The 17,630-nt window shown below is 40.9% G+C and overlaps 1 protein-coding gene across 2 annotated transcripts in view; it reads right to left on the bottom strand.

Moving 5' to 3' along the window:
* The window catches only part of gdpd2 (glycerophosphodiester phosphodiesterase domain containing 2), a 129,187-nt gene that overhangs the window by 38,615 nt on the left and 72,942 nt on the right, over positions 1-17,630 (bottom strand). For both annotated transcript variants that reach the window (XM_072595197.1, XM_072595198.1), the window contains exons 7-10: positions 14,724-14,817; positions 9,061-9,206; positions 8,670-8,752; positions 83-233 (exon numbers count right to left, since the gene is read on the bottom strand). In XM_072595197.1, the coding sequence (XP_072451298.1) occupies positions 83-233; positions 8,670-8,752; positions 9,061-9,206; positions 14,724-14,817 (474 nt within the window). The remainder of the gene's footprint in view (positions 1-82; positions 234-8,669; positions 8,753-9,060; positions 9,207-14,723; positions 14,818-17,630) is intronic.

The following is a 17,630-nucleotide window of genomic DNA, read 5'->3' as shown; positions in this document are numbered from 1 at the left end:
CTTACGTTTCCACAGAACTTAGTAAGGACAATGCTTTGATCCTAAAGATTAAAATAAACATGAAAAGCCATCAAATCTTTACCTGCAGAAACCACTTCCCTGCATTGAGCTTCTGAATCTCTGTCCATGTAAAACTTGCGACATCATTTCTGGCCCATTTAGGAAAAACATCTGTGATGTCTGTTGTTCTTTCAAATGTAGAGTCATGCATTAGAAATGGAACTCCATCAAAACTACAAAAAAAACAAAATGGAATCTTGTCAATCTAGATTTTAATATTTTTTTTCGAAAAATACACATTAAGAGCATATTTCAAAATATTTTGATTTGAAACTTTCAGAATTTGCAATAAAATTAAATTTGTCCCTATACAGTATGTTACACATTTAGGTGATTTAACATCTTTAGGTGATTTAACATCATCATGATATTATTTTTATTTAAATTTAGTTTATATTCCATATCAGGCATACAACCCAAGTGCAGAATCTTTCATAGTGAAAATTACAGTAAGTACAATAGAATTCAACTTCTTTCCATCTAATTCCATTTTGAAGTGTCTCCTAACGCACGATGACTGACAACAACATTTCCCCAGTCCACACTTGCAGCAGCTGCTCCAGGTTTTAGTACATCCCTCAGCTTACAGCAATAGATCTTGGAATGTGCCAGTCTGCAATACTCAGTCAAGGGCAATTCTTTGCACTGGAAGACCAGGAAACATTGAACATATCAAAGAACATCCTCTATTAAGTTGTTGGCCTTCAAGTCACAGTTGATGTTTATTTCACTGTGCATCCCTGGGAATGACATGTAGAGCATAGAATTCTATGTAATGGGATTTTCTGGATGAATTTTGACAGAAAAAAAAACACTGCATCTCTCCTCAGATCTTCTTTGCAATGGCTCATTCCACAAGGTTAACAATCACACAACACCAGGTTATCGTCCAACAGGTTTATTTGGAAGTACAAGCTTTCGGAGTGCTGTTTCTTCATCAGTTAGCTAATGGGGCAGAATCATAGGACACAGAATTTATAGTAAAAGCTCAAAGTGTCATACAACTGATGAGGTGTATTGAACAAACCTAGATTGCTGTTAAGTCTTTAATCATTTTGAATGGGGTTGCAAGTTTCGATTCATCAATATGTAAATCTCAGAACTTCTTTCAAGTCACATTCTCGAGATAACTTAAGATTTTATACAAAAAAAGTGACATCTCAGCTCAGACAATGCATTAAAGGTGTGAGGTTAGAGTCTGTCTGTATCCCAACATTGAGTCAGACTGGTTCTATTTCCAAAGTAGGAATTTATAAAATGTCACATGGACTGACTGCCTACAGATTATGTGCTTTTTGAACAAAATAGAATGTTATCTGTAAATACAAATCAGCAAATGCAAATTCACCCTATATGTGTGTGTGCGTGTGTGAGAGGGAGAGAGAGAATAAGAGTGTGCATGTGTGTCTGAGAGAGAGTGTCTATGAGAGACAGTCTACATGAGTATGTGAGTGTGATCGTGTGTAAGAGTGTGTGTACGCATGTGTATGTGAGTGTGTGTGTCAGAGTGTATAATGTAGTGGGGTCACCACATAAAACCTTAAGTTATCTCAGGAATGTGATTCAAAAGAAGCTTGGGGATTTACATATTAATGAATTGAAATCTGCAACCCCATTGTAAGTGATTAAAGACTTGATAAGAATCTATGTTTGTTCAATACATCACATCAATTGTATGACACTTTGATCGTTTACTATAAATTGTGTCCTATGATCTGCCCCACTAACTACCTGATGAAGGAGATGAGCTCCAAAAGCTTGTGCTTCCAAATAAGCCTGTTGGACTACAATCTGATGCTGTGTGATTTTTAACTTTGTCCACCCCAGTCCAACACCTGTACCTCCACATCACAAGTAAGTGAACAATGGTTTCTTTCCCACCACAGCTATCTTAAGAACAATTTGTAACACCGGTGAGACTCTGAGCAGAAGGATTCAACTGAAAGTGCCTTTCTCACAACTAGTCAAACTACATCATGTTTGAAAGTTCTGGTAATAAGCCATTGAACCAAGTGACTTTGATAGACTGCTCATGAAACCATTGACAGGATGATTGTCTCCTTCTCCTGCAGTGATTTGGGGACATTGTATGCTGGCCATTCTTCGATGGACCTCTAGTCAAAAGCTTTCTGCAAAACCTTTTCCACGAGGGACAGATAATATGGCATTGTCCAACTGCTTGGAACATTCCACAGCAATGTTGCCAGACCCATCCATCACAAGACAGGTAGAAATTAAGCACATAATGTACAAATCTATACATAATTGGGAACAAAATGTACCCAGCATCAACCTCATCATTGTGTGTGCAACTGTATCAAGCTGTGAATGAACCCTCCATCTGCAAACACCAAGTGTCACTATGTATTGAGGTTCTAACTGTGCCTAATGTTGCAAGGTATGTTTTTAACAAATTATGAGACCACTACGTTGTAATGCATTAGTATTCTGCAGCCAGGTTTTGGTTGTGTGCTTACCTATCAAGATAGTCCCATTAAGGTCCCATGTAGCATTCTATGCAGTTGTAACAAGGACGTTTAGATCAACGTAATCCCAAAATGAAGCAGGGGAGAAATATGTTTGGTTGTAAAGGCCTCAACGGAATCAACCATGTTACTGAATAAAATGCTTAACCACACTCAGGTGACCTTTGTGTTTAAGTGCAAGAGAGATAGGAAACAGCTCTGACTGAGTGCATGCAGCTATTGGATAAGAAATCCTATTTTTAAAATTTTCTATAAATCTAATGTAGTTTGGATTTTCATAGTTAGCATTAAATTGAAATCTACAGTTTAAAGTCTGCAGTTGCCAGCCAAAAGCATGGTCTTAATCAGGTTTCCAGTGAAAGTGCAGCTTAATTAAGAACCAGCTAAAGATAGACTTTTTCTCTTAGGAGCAAATAAAACTATTCAACTTAGTGTGACTAGTATTTGAGTACTACTCACAGTAAAGAGCTGGCATTAAGGATTAGGAGAGTTCAGGGGAGGAACAGAAAGAGGTGTACAATTGCTTTTGCTTTCTCTGAACATTCTTTGCTTCAGGAACTGATACTCTGCTACAGGAGAAGGAGCTGGTTATTTAGGTATGTGGTAAGTGACTAAGGTCTATTGTATTGCTCAGGTTCCACATTATATAACCACTTATATTACGGTTAATACAATGCATAGAAATATAACTGAATATGAAATTGACAAAAATAATGATCTAAAAGCAACATGCTGTGAATGTGAGAAATTTGGAAATAGTTTTAGAGAAACTCAGCTGGTCTGTCAGCGAGGCAAAAGTGAGGACTGCAGATGCTGGAAATCAGAGCCTACATTAGAGTGGTGCTGGAAAAGCACAGCAGGTCAAGCAGCATCTTATGAGCAGGAAAATCGATGTTTTGGGCAAAAGCCCTTTATCAGGAATGAAAGCAGGAGCCTCCAGGGTGGAGAGATAAATGGGACAGGGGGTGGGACTGAGGAGGAAGGTAACCAAGAGTACGATAGGTGGATGGAGGTGGGGATGAAGGTGATAGGTCAGAGAGGAGGGTGGAGCAGATAGGTGGGAAGGGAGATTGGCAGGTAGGATAGGTCATGAGGATGGTGCTAAGCTGGAAGTTTGGAACTGGGGTAAGGTGGGGGGAGGGGAAATGAGGAAACTGGTGAAGTCCACATTGATGCCCTGCGGTTGAAGTGTTCTGAGGCGGAAGATGAGGAGTTCTTCCTCCAGGCGTCTGGTGGTGAGGGAGCAGCGGTGGAGGAGGCCCAGGACCTGCATGTCCTCAGCGGAGTGGAAGGGGGTGTTGAAATGTTGGGCCACGGGGCGGTGTGGTTGATTGGTGCGGGTGTCCTGGAGATGTTCCCTAAAGTGCTCTGCGAGAAGGTGTCCAGTCTCCCCAATGTAGAGGAGACCGCATCAGGAGCAACAGATACAATAAATGACATTGGTAGAGGTGCAGGTGAAACTTTGATGGATGTGGAAGGCTCCTTTGGAGCCTTGGATAGACTTGAGTGGGGAGGTGTGTGCCCAGGTTTTACAATTCCTGCGGTGGCAGGGGAAGGTGCCAGGAGGGGAGGGTGGGTTGTTGGTGAGCGTGGTCCTGACCAGGTAGCCATGGAGGGAACAGTCTTTACGGAAAGCGGAAAGGGGTGGGGAGGGAAATATATCCCTGGTTGTGGGGACTGTTTAGAGATGGCGGAAATGTCGGCAGATGAGGCAGTTTATGCGAAGGTTGGTAGGGTGGAAGGTGAGGTCCGGGGGGGCGGGGTTTCTCCTTGTTACGGTTGGGGTGGGGTTTGAGGGTGGGAAGGGAAATTGCAGTCTTTAAAGAAGGAGACCATCTGGTGTGTTCTGTGGTGGAATTGGTCCTCCTGGGAGCAGATACGGCAGAGGCGGAGGAATTGGGAATACGGGATGGCATTTTTGTAGGAGGTAGGGTGGGAAGAGGTGTAATCCAGGTAGCTGTGGGAGTTGGTGGGTTTGTAAAAAATGTCAGTGCCAAGTCGGTTGTCATTGATAGAGTTGGAGAGGTCAAGGAAGGGGAGGAAGGTGTCAGAGATGGTCCAAGTAAATTTAAGGTCGGGGTGGAATGTGTTGGTGAAGTTGATGAACTGCTCAACCTCCTCGTGGAGGTTGGGCTGTCAGCTAACTGATAACAGCAGTATAAGAAGCTATTCAAAACTGAGGAGTTGCAGCAGGAAACTGTACGCTGAGAAAGATTGATATAATTTTCTGCAGGAAAAAACACGAGTCTAGCTGTCTACGTTGCCTGCCTGAAGCCAGAGTTTGGAACATGTGCTCAGGGTTGGAGAGGAATGTATGGTGGGAGGGGGAAGATCCAGTCATTGTGGTCCATATAGTATAAAGGATTTAGGCAGTCCCAAGAAATAGGCTCTGCATTGTCAGTAAGAGGAGCTAGGTGCCACGTTAAGAAGCAAAACCTCAAATGTCACATCCTTTACATTATTATTAGAGCCAGCTATGAATTGAAATAGGGTAAATTAGATTAGAGAGACAAATAGATGACTGAAAGACCGTGGGAGAACTGTGGGTTCAAGTCACTGGCATCAATACAGGGGAAATAGGATGATCTCCATCTGAATCATGCTGAGACCAGAGTCCTTGGTGACCACATAATTAGAGAAAATAGAAGACATAGTAAATCAAAGAGCAGAGTCAAGGCCAAAAAAAGGTACGAACACAGAAATGATAAACAGACCGTGGCAGAAATGCATAGAGGCTACAAATCTAACAGTCCACCAACACTTAATACAACCATGTATAATGAGTATATGGACAAAACTAAAGGTGATGTATCTGAAAGCATATACCTTTCAAAATAAAGCAGATGAACTGAGAATGCTAATAGAAATACAATCTGGTAGTTTTTACAGAGAGACATGACTTAAAGATCATATTGGGACCTGAATCTTTAAAGATACAGAATTTTTAGGAATGACAGAAAAAAACCGGAAAATAAAGTGGAGAATTGGCAGTTAATTAATGATGGCATTAATACAATTGTGTCATTCAATATTATTGGGAAAAAAATCCCAGAATTCCCTACCTAAAAGCATTCTGGGTCAAGGGGTAGCACAGTGGCTCAGTGGTTAGCACTGCTGCCTCACAGAGCCAGGGACCTGTGTTCGATTCTAGCTTTGGGTGACTGGGTGGGTTGCACTTCAGAGGGTCGGTGTGGACTTGTTGGGCCGAAGGGCCTGCTTCCACAATGTAGGGATTCTATGATACTACTGCGATGGAAGAAGGCAGCTCATTACCACTTTCTGAGAGCAACTAGCCAACAAGTGCTGGCCCACGTCCCATAAGTAAATTAAAAATAAGTAGGGATAGCATCGGTTCAGGAAAGTTAGATATTGAAACAGCATGTAGGAATAAATTATTGCAGATACTGGAATCTGTACTGAAAACAACGAATGCTACAGATCACATTGGGTCAGACAGCATCCATGGAAAGAGACCAAGCTAACATTTCAAGTCTTGATAACTCTTCATCAGAGTTTGAAGACTCTTCACCAGGCAGGTATAGATGGCCTGATCAGATCGACTAATATACGCTGTGGATAAAGAGGTTCTAGTGGAAGAATCACAGAATCCCTATAGTGTGGAAACTGGCCATTTGGCCCAACCAGTTCATACTGATCCTCTAAAGAGTATCCCACCCAGACCCATTCCCTACCTTATTACTCTACATTTCCCATGTCTAATACACAGAATCTACACATCCCTGAACATTATGGGCATTATGCTAATAGAAACAGTATTAAACACATCCTAGCCAACTACCATCGATAATCAATTATCATTATGCTAATCTATGGGCAACTTAGCATAGCCAATTCACCTAACCTGAATATCTTTGGATTGTGGTAGGAAACCGGAGCACCTGGAGGAAGCCCATGTACACATGGGGAGAATGAGCAAACTCCACACAGAGAGTTGCTTGAGGCTGGAATCGAACCCAGGTCCCTGGCATTGTGAGGCAGCAGTGCTAATCACTGAGCCACCGTGCCACCCTTGGCCACTGTGTCACCCTCCTTTGATTTTGAGAAGACATTTGATAAGGTGTCACATCAAAGATTATTGTGGAAAATAAAAGCACATGGTGTAGGGAGTAGCATATTGGCATAGATAGAAGATTAGCTGACTAACAGCAAGCAAAGGGTAAGCATAAATAAGTCTTCTTCAATTTGATATGATATAATGAGTGAAGTGCCAAAGGGATTGGTGCCAGGACTTCAACTAGTTACAATTCACAACAATGACTTAGATGAAGGGATGGAATGTATCATTGCCAGATTTGTTGGTGATGCAAAAGTAGTTGGGAAACTAAGTTGTGAAGAAAATCTAAAGAGGCTACATAGATATATAGGCATGTGAAGAGAGTGGCAAAGATGTGGCAATGGAATATAGTGTGGGAGAAATGAAATGGTTCATTTTGGCTGGAAGAATAAAAAATAAGAATTACCATATTGTTGAAAGATTGTAGTGCCATGAAGTGCAGTTCTCATGCATGAATCACAAAAGGTTAGTATACAGTTGGATCAAGTAATTAGAAAGTTTATTCCGAGGGGAAAGTGGGGAGGTTATGCTTCAGTTACACAGCATACTGGTGAGATCATGCCTAAGTACTGTGTATAATATTGGTCATGTTATTTAATGGAGATGCAGAAGTGTTGGAGGCAGTTCAGAGAAGGTTCACTTGACTAATACTTGCAATAGTGGTTCCATTATGAGGACAGGCTGGATAGTCTAGGCCTGCATCTGCTAATTTTGAAGCGTAAGAGGTGACTTGATTGAGAAGGTGGATGTGCAAAGGACATTTCCTCTTATGGAGGAATCTAGAACAATGTTTGAAAATCAGGAGTCACTCATTTAAAACGGAGATAATGAGATTTTGTGAGTGCTGCTTCTGACAAGGTGGTGGAGGTAGAGTCCTTGAATATTTTTAAGGCAGTGATTGATAACATTTTGTTAAGCAAGGGGTTGAAAGGTTAATGTGGGTATGCAGAAATGTGGATTTTTCATCACAATCAAAACATGAACAATTTGAATATTGCAGCAGGCTTGAAGGGCTGAACCATCTACTCCAGTTCCTAACTTATATGTTTATAAATGTGTAGATGCATGTATGCTAAAGCTTTCACAGAAATATAACTCAGCCAACTCACTTCGGAATAGAAATGGCTTGTGATTAGATGGGTATCTGCCTGCTGGTCGGGGCAGGGACAGAAATTACTGGCTAGGAGACTGCTAAAGGCCTGGTTTCTAACATAATGGGCCCCATAAAGAGCTGTGGTCCTGGTTATTAAGCCTTGATAAACACTTGATATCTGTACCCTGCCTGCTGGTGACCGTACCTTAAATCCAGCAGACTGGATAATGGTAGTGCAATAGAGAACCCCAGGTCTCTCAAATAGAAATTGGACGTGTGCCAAAAGCAAAAAAATCTCCATAGCCTTCCTGCCATTTATGGGGGTGTGGTGGCTCAGTAGTTAGCACTGCTGCCCCACAGCACCAGGGACCCAGGTTCGATTCCAGCTTTGAGTGACTATCTGTGTGGAGTTTGCACATAGGTGGGTTTCCTTTGGGTGCTCTGGTTTCCGCCCACTGTCCAAAGATATGCAGGCCAGATGAATTGGCCATGCTAAATTGCCCATAGTATTAAGTGCATTAGTCAGAGGGAAATGGGTCTGGCTGGGTTACTCTTTGGAGGGTTGGTGTGGACTTGTGGCCTGTTTCCACACTGTAGGGAATCTAATCTAATCATGATTTCAACAACTATTTTTTTCCAAGCTTTTGAAGCCTTACCTCTGCCTAGAGTAAGGATTGAACTTTCTTAAGCGTAGGAAATTTCGTAAGCAGGAGAAAAGTTCGAGTGGATATAAGTGTGTTCAAACCTGACAGAATTTTCCAGTCATTAATTCTGTTTCTCCTTCCACAGTTGCTGCCTGACCTGAGAACTTTCCAATGTTTCTTGTTGGTATTTCATTTTTCTGTTATGGGATTATGGAGGAGCTGACATTGGGATCAGAATGATTACAGAAATCAGATTGGTAAGATAACTCCAATACTTGTGATGGTTTTAAAAACGGCTCCTCATCTCATACCTGATCTGTACATCACTTTCAAAAGTAGATGCCTCACATTTCACAGTTTCCTCAAATGACATCAGGGTATTCTCTGGCGCCAACTAAAACAATATATAGAACAGTCACCATCTAATGCATCCTATGCATAGCAACAGTATTAAACACATCCTAGCCAACTACCATCGATAAAGAATATGTTAATTCAATATTAACTGTGTTTAAATGTATACAGATTCTGGTCATTCATTTCAGCCCTCACAAATAGATACAGTCTGAGACAGCGTTTGCTACGTTAGCAGGTGTATACTTGTATTGTGTAACTCTCTAAATTATTGTTAAAATGTGTAAAATTGGCTCTAGTTCTATCCTTCACTAACTGTCTTTCTGGAATAGAATAGTAGGTACCTACCATGGGTGCTCCACGGTGTCCCATCATGGCTGGTCGTGGTGGCAGATCTTTCCTTTCAATAATACAAGGGGAGGAAATTGCAAGTGGAATGAAATAAAGAAATATCACCACTCCAAGGTAGAACATTGGTATAATCACCTGCAAACCTGAAAGCAAAAGTGTAAAGTGGTGACAGATCTCCATTGTTGAGATTTCGACATTACAACTATCCATTTCAGCATTCTGATCTTGATATTGAGGGGGAAGTAGACAAGTGAGGGTGAATTTTATGGCTGGGAAGCCCAGGGATACCGCATCCTGGAGAAGGTATTGAATTTAAGGGTAGGTTCTGATTAACATCTTTGGACTTCATCTCCTGGTCACAGTCAGGTTGACAGAATGACAAATGGCCTTCAGCTCTGGATACAGTGGAGAGGAAGGAAGGAGAAAAAGAGTGGGTTGACATACTTTTGAGTGGGGAAATATTATGGGTTATGGTGGTCATTTGGAGGGGAAAGAGAGGAACATATTGACATTGTGTAAACTGATTGACATTGGTAGTTGAAAAACATTGGCGAATGCCAATGAAATCGTTATTGAAATAGATGGATATGATGAGATGAGGTTCAGGAAATTATCAGAGGATGGTCTAATAATAGAATGAAGCAAATTTCCATGGAAGGGTAAGGATGAAAAGGGCAACACTTCCTTCACCCACAATCGTGCACGAAAGACATTTTACAGTTTGCTCGAGTTGCTGTTTCCTCTTTTCATCTGCCAGGTTCCTGGGAAACTAGGCCAGCTAATAATAAACCTGAAATACAGAGAAAGTCTTAGCTCATTAAGGTTCTCCCAGTTTGTCTCCATTACAACTGGACATTAAGATTTCTGTTTTAAAATTGGTTTTGAATTAACCCTCGTAACTTCTGTAATTTTTGTTTGGCTTTGACTCATTTTTGTTTTAGGACATCAACATTACAAGAATGTAAGGAAAAGAAACAAGAGTAGATAATGCAATCTATGAAACATGGTCTGGCATTAATAAAGCCATGCATGGACATGTACATCAACTCTATTTTCTGCCTCATCCACATATTACTTGATATATTACTTGATTCTCTTGTCCATTCAAAGTATGTATCAATGAGCCTCGGTCTTGAAATTATTTATCAACTGAATATCCATAGCTCTTCACAGTGGACAATTACAAATAATCACGACACTTTGAGTGAAGATATTTGTCTTCATTCCAGTCCTACACCCACTGGTCTCCCAATAGAATCTTTGTTACTTCACATAAATAGAGTGTTGGAATCATCAGGGTAATTTTCTTTTACTTTTGTATTGTTGGCAGACAGTTCCCTTCAGGAACAAGACATATGCAGTACACATTTTCTCAACCATAAAGTAAGTTAAATGGTGAGTAAACCTTTGGTTTTAATGATCACACTCTGAACAAAAGGATCAAGCCCCACTCCAAATAATTCCAGTGAGTAATGATTAGACAATTATCTCCAAACACTGTATTGATAGCCAGTGAGGTAATTGGATGAAAATAAGCAGATTGGCTGATCCCAATTAATCATATAGTCATAGAGAAATACAACATGGAACAGGCCCTTTAGCCCAAAATGCTACATGCTGATCATGGTACCCACTCAGCTGGCTCTAATTGCTCACATTTGGTCCATATCCCTCTAAACTCTTTCCATCCATGTACCTATCCAATTTATTTTTAAATGTTGCTATTGTACCGGCCTCAACCACTTCTCTGGCAGCTCATTCCATATACACACCACTCTCTGCATGAAGATGTTGCCCCTCAGGTCCTTCTTAAACTTTTCCCCTTGAACCTATGCTGTCCAGTTTTCAATTCCCCAACCCTAGATAAAAAACCTGTATGCATTCATCTTATCAATGTTACTCATGATTTTATACACCTCAATAAGGTCACCCCTCTTCCTCCTACATTCCAAGGAATAAAGTCTTATCCCAGCCAATCTCTCCCTATAACTCAGGCCTACTCCTGGCAACACCCTCGTAAATCTTCTTTGCACTCTTTCCAGTTTAACTATGTCTTTCCTATAACAGGGTGACCAAAACTGTACACAATACCCCAAGTGCAGCCTCACCAATGATTATACATCTGTAACATGATGTCCCAACTCCACACTGAAAGCCTCAACCAATGAAGGAGAGCATGCTGAATGCCTTCTTTACCACCCTGTCTACCTGTGATGCTGCTTTCAAAGAATTATATACAAGGCCCCTCTGCTCCACAACAGTCCTTAGGACCTTACCATTTACTGTAGAAGTCCTACCTTGTTTTGACTTTCCAAAGGGCAAAACCTCACACTTATCTGTATTGAATTCCACTTGCAATCCTCAGCCGACTTCTCTATCTGATCAAGATCCCTCTGTAACTTTTGATAAGCTTCTTCGCTACCAATGATATTTCCTAATTTTCTATCATCCACAAATATACTAATCATGCCTTGTACATTCACATCCAGACCATTTATATAAATAACAAATAACAAAATTCCCAGCACTGACCTCGATGGCACATTACTAGTCACAGGCCGCCAGTCTGAGAAACAACCTTCAACCATTACCCTCTGCTTCCTACCTTCAAGCCAATTTTGAATCCAATTAGTTAGTTCTCCCTAGATCCCATGCAACCTAACCCTCATGACTAGCCTACTGTGCAGAACCTTGTTAAAGGCCTTACTAAAATCCATGCAGACAACATCCACTGCCCTACCCTTATCTATCCTCTTGTTTACATCTTTGAAAAACTCTAAATGATTTGTCAGACATGACTTTCTGTCCACAAATCCATGCTGACCATGTCTAATCAGACCTTGACTATCCAAATATTGGTTGATCCTGACACATAGACTTTGTTTAGATTAGATTTGTTGAGATTCTCCAGAGTATAGATTTAAGGTTAGAGGGGAAAGATTTAAAAGAGACCTAAGAGGCAACCTTTTCAAGCAGAGGGTGGTGTGTATATGGAAGGAGCTGCCAGAAGAAGTGGTGGAGGCTGGTACAATTATGCCATTCAAAAGGCATCTGGATGGGTATATGAATGGGAAGGGTTTACAGGTATATAGGCCAAGTGCTGGTAAATGGGACTAGATTAATTTAGGATATCTGGTCAGCATGAATGAAGGATATGCCGTACAGCTCTACGACTCCATAACTCTAGGACTTGAGTTAGAACCTGCTCAATTGAAGAACAAGATTTCCAGATGTATACAAATGGTTGAAAATTCAAATGTAATGTGGGTCTGAATTCTGGAGATACACTTGCTCAATGTAAAGATTCCCAGCAGCATTGAAAATTTGCACAATATTGTTATGAAGATGAAGGCTGCCAAGAAATTAGGAAACACTGTCTATCAAAGGTAACTTTTCATATGAAATACACTCACAGTAAAAAGGAAGATGATGACCCAAGGAGATCTTCAGCCAGAAAGACAGAAGATGACAGCAGCTGTGTGATTTTGAAATTATGTTGATGTAATTTTAATATGCATCTTATTGGAACAGTATATTGCTATAGAATTGGAGCCAGATAGTAAGCAGGTAAGAGAAAGGGGGGCTTAGAATTGTGAATAGTTGTGTTTAATGTTCACTTTTAGAGATAAAAAATAAATTGATCTTATTTTCTTTAAATTGTGGAATTTGGGAGTTCTCTGTCACTCATATTTTAACAGTTTACGAGGTGGGGTGAGATTTTTCTGGGTGTTGGGGTTTAAGTAGCAGAGGGGTTTACGTCCATATTGTAACAATATCCACATTAAAGTTCAATGAAGAACTTAGAGGAAAGCAAGCCAGGTGCAACACCAGGCCCACCTAACATTGAGGTGACAAGCACTGAAGCAAAAACACAAGACTATTTGCATGCTAAACAGCAGAAACAGCATGCAACAATCAAAGCAAAGCAATCCCATAATCAACTGAAGAGATTTAAGTTCTTCAGTCCTGCCACATCCAACAGTGGATTATAGTGAATGATTAAATAACTAACAGGAAGAGGCATTATCTAGACACATCCATTCACAATGATGAAGAGCACAGCACATTAATGTAAATGATAAGGCTGAAGCATTTGCCACCATTTTTGGTCAAAGGTGCCAAGTGGTCGATGCATCTTGCCTCCTCCTGAAATTTCCAGTATCACAGTTGCCTGTCTTCAGCAATTCAATTCACTCCATATGATGTCCGGGAATGAAAGAAGGCACTTGGTACCAGAAAAGCAATGGGACCTTAAAATATTTTCACAATAGCACAAAGCATTTTTACTACAGAATCTGATGAAGGGTCACTTGACTCGAAACATTAACTGTTATCTCCTTACAGATGCTGCCAAATCTGTTGCGTCTCACAGGATCCTTTGATTTTATTTCAGATTTCCAGTATCTACAGTTGTTTGTGTTTATTTTAAGGTGACAGAAACTACTTTTGAACTGAAAGCAACACTCGATTAAGTGCAGCATCAAGAAGCACAAGCAAAACTTGAATCAATGAGGGTCAGGGGAAATCTCTCTGGTAGTTGGAGTTATACCGAGCTGAATAGAAAGTGGTTGTTTTTGTTGGAGGTCATTCATCTCAGTCCCAGCACATCTCTCAGGGTACAGTTGTAAGCCCAACAAGCGTCAGCTGCCTCACCAATGATTTTCCTTCCATCATAAGGTTAGAAGTGGGAATATTCACTGAGGATTGCACAATGTCAGTTGAATGTGTGACTCCTCAGGCTGTAAAGTACTTTTGTCCATTTTAAAAAGATCTAAATCAAAAATCCAGATTCGAGCTGACAAGTGACATTTAACATCCATGCCAAAGAAAAGTCAGGTGATGATAATCTCCAACAGGAGACAATCTACCACCTTGCCCTTGACATTCATGGCATTACTATCGCTAAATCCTCCAGTATCAGTGCCTCCATCATCATGAAATTGAACTGGGTCAGCCTGTAAATACTGTAGTTACAGAGTAGGTCTGAGGCTAGGAAGTCTGTAGTGAGTTAATTATCTCCTAACACCCAAAGTCGGTCCAACATCTATAAGGAACAAATCAGCAATGTTATGGAATACTCTCCACTTGCACGGATGAGCGTAGTTCCAACAAAACTCAAAAGGTTAGATACCATCAAAGATAAAGCAGTCCACTTGCCTCGCACTCCATCTATTGCCTTCAACATTTGTTTCCTCCACAATCAATAGTTAGCAGCAGCAGTGTGTACCACCTACAAGATGCACTGCAGCGAACACCAAGACTCCTATGACAATACATTCCAAATCCGTGATGATAACCACTGAGAAGCACAAGAATAACAGATGTATGCCACAGAGGGTTGGTGCAGACTCGATGTGCCAAATGTCCTCTTTAAGGAAGATAAATATTTCAGTCGCTTCAGTGTCGTTCAGTCAAATATCTTGGAACTCCCTGCCTAACAGCAATGTCAGTGTACCAGTCACTCCATTCGATGGACATCGTTGATTCAAAAAGACAGCTCACTACTAACTTCTCAAGGCAAATACAAGTCTACCCATCACAATAAACTTGATAACAGAATCTACTATGGGAAATTTAGATTATAACTTCTCACTTTAAAAAGCAGACTGAAATACAGCGACTTGCATTTTTTGCCATTGTGTTGTCTTTACGTTACTCACTTCTTCTCTTTGACTCGAAATGTTGATCAATGATGAACCAGGCCATGATCGTCACAGCAACAACTGCACCAAGGTGGAGGAAAGGAGCTGTAACCTGCATAGCAGAATACATCTTCAAACTTCAAAAATAAAAATTTTAAGCAATGTTAGCGAATTGTTTCTTCACTTTCAAAAATAGAGCAGAAACAGGAGTATTTACGATACAAACCGCAAAGTTCAGTTACATGTAGTTCTGTATGAATGAAATTACAAATTAAAAACAGTCCATCCAGACCAAACAGTAATCTATACTTTTGTTCATCCTCCGCATGTGGTAGTTTTAATCCCATATGCCCATTCCGTTCCTTTGTTTATTTATCACTGTTTCCAATAATGAGCTATCAAAAATACAGCAAAGTTGATGTGGTGTCAACTCCAATCATGTATTAAAGAGCCTTATATGGTGTGACTCCAAAGTCTTAGAACTACATGTTAACAATTAGTTGAACCACATGTAAATAAATTATATGCTGCAATTACTGATACCATTTCCCATGAACAAGACAATGGGGTTTGGCAGAAGTTGTGTTATTTTCTTTTGGCTATGTCTCTGACACATATGGTTGGATGTTTTGTGGTTACAGACTCTGTCATATATGGCTAAAAGGTCAGGGGTGGGGTTGAGTAGTGATGGGGGATGGGGGGAGTGGCAGTTGTGAGCTGGAGATGCCTAGAATTCCAGCAGCTGCATTACAACTATTTAACTGTTGGAATCAGTGTTACTTGCTTTCATATGAAATCACTGCCTCTCTTTTGGGAAGAGGTCTTACCTTGGAGAGTTGCTAGCCATCTGACTGTCAGACAGATAAATAGCTCTGCCAAGAGATGTGGTTATCACTGGTTAAGCCAGCACATATTAACCACCCTTAACTGTTTTTGAGAAAGTGGTGTTAATCTGCTTCTTGAACGACTGCACTCCATGGGGTGTATGCTGTTAAGGGAGTTCCAGGAATAACAATAAAGAAATGGTGATATGATTCCAAGTCAAGATGATTTGTGGCAAAGAGATGGTGATATTACTCTGTTGCTGGGTCATTGCCTTTCTGGGTGTAGAGGTTGCTTGTCTGGAGGATGGTGCGAATGATTGCAGCACGTTCTGTATATTGTACATACTACTGTCACTGTGTGCTGGTGCTAAAGTATCTGAATGCTGAAAGTGGTAGGTGAGGTGTCAATCAAGTGGGTCACTTTGATCTTGATGGCTTTGAACTTGTTGAGTACTATTGGAGCTGCACTCATCCAGACAAGTGAAGACTATTCCATCATGCTCCAGACTTTTTTTTAGATTCGATTACTTACAGTGTGGAAACTGGCCCTTCGGTCCAACAAGTCCACACCGACCCGTCGAAGCGCAACCCACCCAGACCCATTCCTCTACGCTTACCCCTTCATCTAACACTACGGGCAACTTAACATGGCCAATTCACCTGACCTGCACATTTTTGGACTGTGGGAGGAAATCGGAGCACCTGGAGGAAACCCACGCAGACACAGGGAGAATGTGCAAACTCCACACAGACAGTTCCCTGAGGCGGGAATTGAACCCAGGTCTCTGGCGCTGTGAGGCAGCAGTGCTAACCCCCGTGCCGACTTGTGCTCAGTGGTTTGTGGACATGTTTTGGTAAATCAGAAAGTGAGTTATTTACTGTGGAATTTCCAACTTCTTGGCCAGCACTTGCAGCTACAGTATTTTAATGGCTGGTCTAGTTCAGTTTCTGGTCAATGTTAAATGCAAGGATGTTAATAATGAGGGATTCGGTTATAGCCACAACATTTAATATCAAGGTTACTAGTTAGATTGTTTCTTGATGGAGATGGTCATTGCCTCATTATCAAGTGATGTGAATGTTATCAGCCCAAGCCTGAATGTTGTGCAGGTCTTCCTGCATTTGGATACTGATTGGTTCAGTATTTCAGGAGTTACAGATCGTGCTGAATGTTATCTTATCATCAATGAGCATTCCCATTTTTGCCCTTGTATTGGAGGGAAGGTCATTGATGAAGCAACTAAAGATCATGGGGCTAGAACATTCCCCTAAGGATATCCTATACTGATGTCCTGGAGCTGAGATGATTGACCTCCAACAACCACAACCATTTTCTGTTGTGTATGACTTTCACCATTGGAGAGCATTCCCCTGATTCCCATTAAATCCAGTTTTGCTGAGGCTCCTTGATGTCACGCCCATATAATATTGCCTTGATGATAAGGGTGTTCATTCAGCTATTCATTTTCAAGTGGTTTTTGATAGCACCGTCAGTGACACCTTTCACCATTTTGCTGATCGAGAGCAAACTTATAAGATAATAACTAGCTGGTTAAATTTTTCCCACTTTCTGTGTACAACACATACCTGATCAATTTTTCATATCTCTATGTAGACTTGTATTTGCGTTGGAACAGATTGGTTTGAGCGCATTTTATTCTGGGGTACCAGTTTTCAGTAATATTGCTGGAATGCTATCTGGTTACATAGCCTTTGCAAAATCCAGAGCCTTCAGCGAATCCTTGAAACCATGTGGAGTTAATCAAATTACATTAAAGCTGGCATCTTCAGTGGATGTGGTATACATGGAAATCATGGCATTTGATAAGGTTCCCGATGGTAGATTCTTTCAGAAAGTAAGGAGGAATGGGACACAGGGAAAATTTGGCTGTCTGGATACAGAATTGCCTGGCCCATAGAAGACAGAGGGTGGTGGTGGTGGATGGGAAGTATTCAGCCTGGCGCTCAGTGATCAGTAGTGTTCTACAGGATTCGGTTCTGGGACCTCTGCTCTTTGTGGTTTTAATAAATAATTGGATGAGGAATCGAAGGGTGGGTTAGTATGAAGATTGGTGGAGTTGTGGACAGTGTGTAGGGCTTT

Source organism: Chiloscyllium punctatum, chromosome 25, assembly GCF_047496795.1.
Source record: "Chiloscyllium punctatum isolate Juve2018m chromosome 25, sChiPun1.3, whole genome shotgun sequence".
Taxonomy (NCBI): domain Eukaryota; kingdom Metazoa; phylum Chordata; class Chondrichthyes; order Orectolobiformes; family Hemiscylliidae; genus Chiloscyllium; species Chiloscyllium punctatum.
The sequence above is the reverse complement of the archived record's forward strand: the minus strand, read 5'-3'. Positions and strand labels throughout refer to the sequence as shown.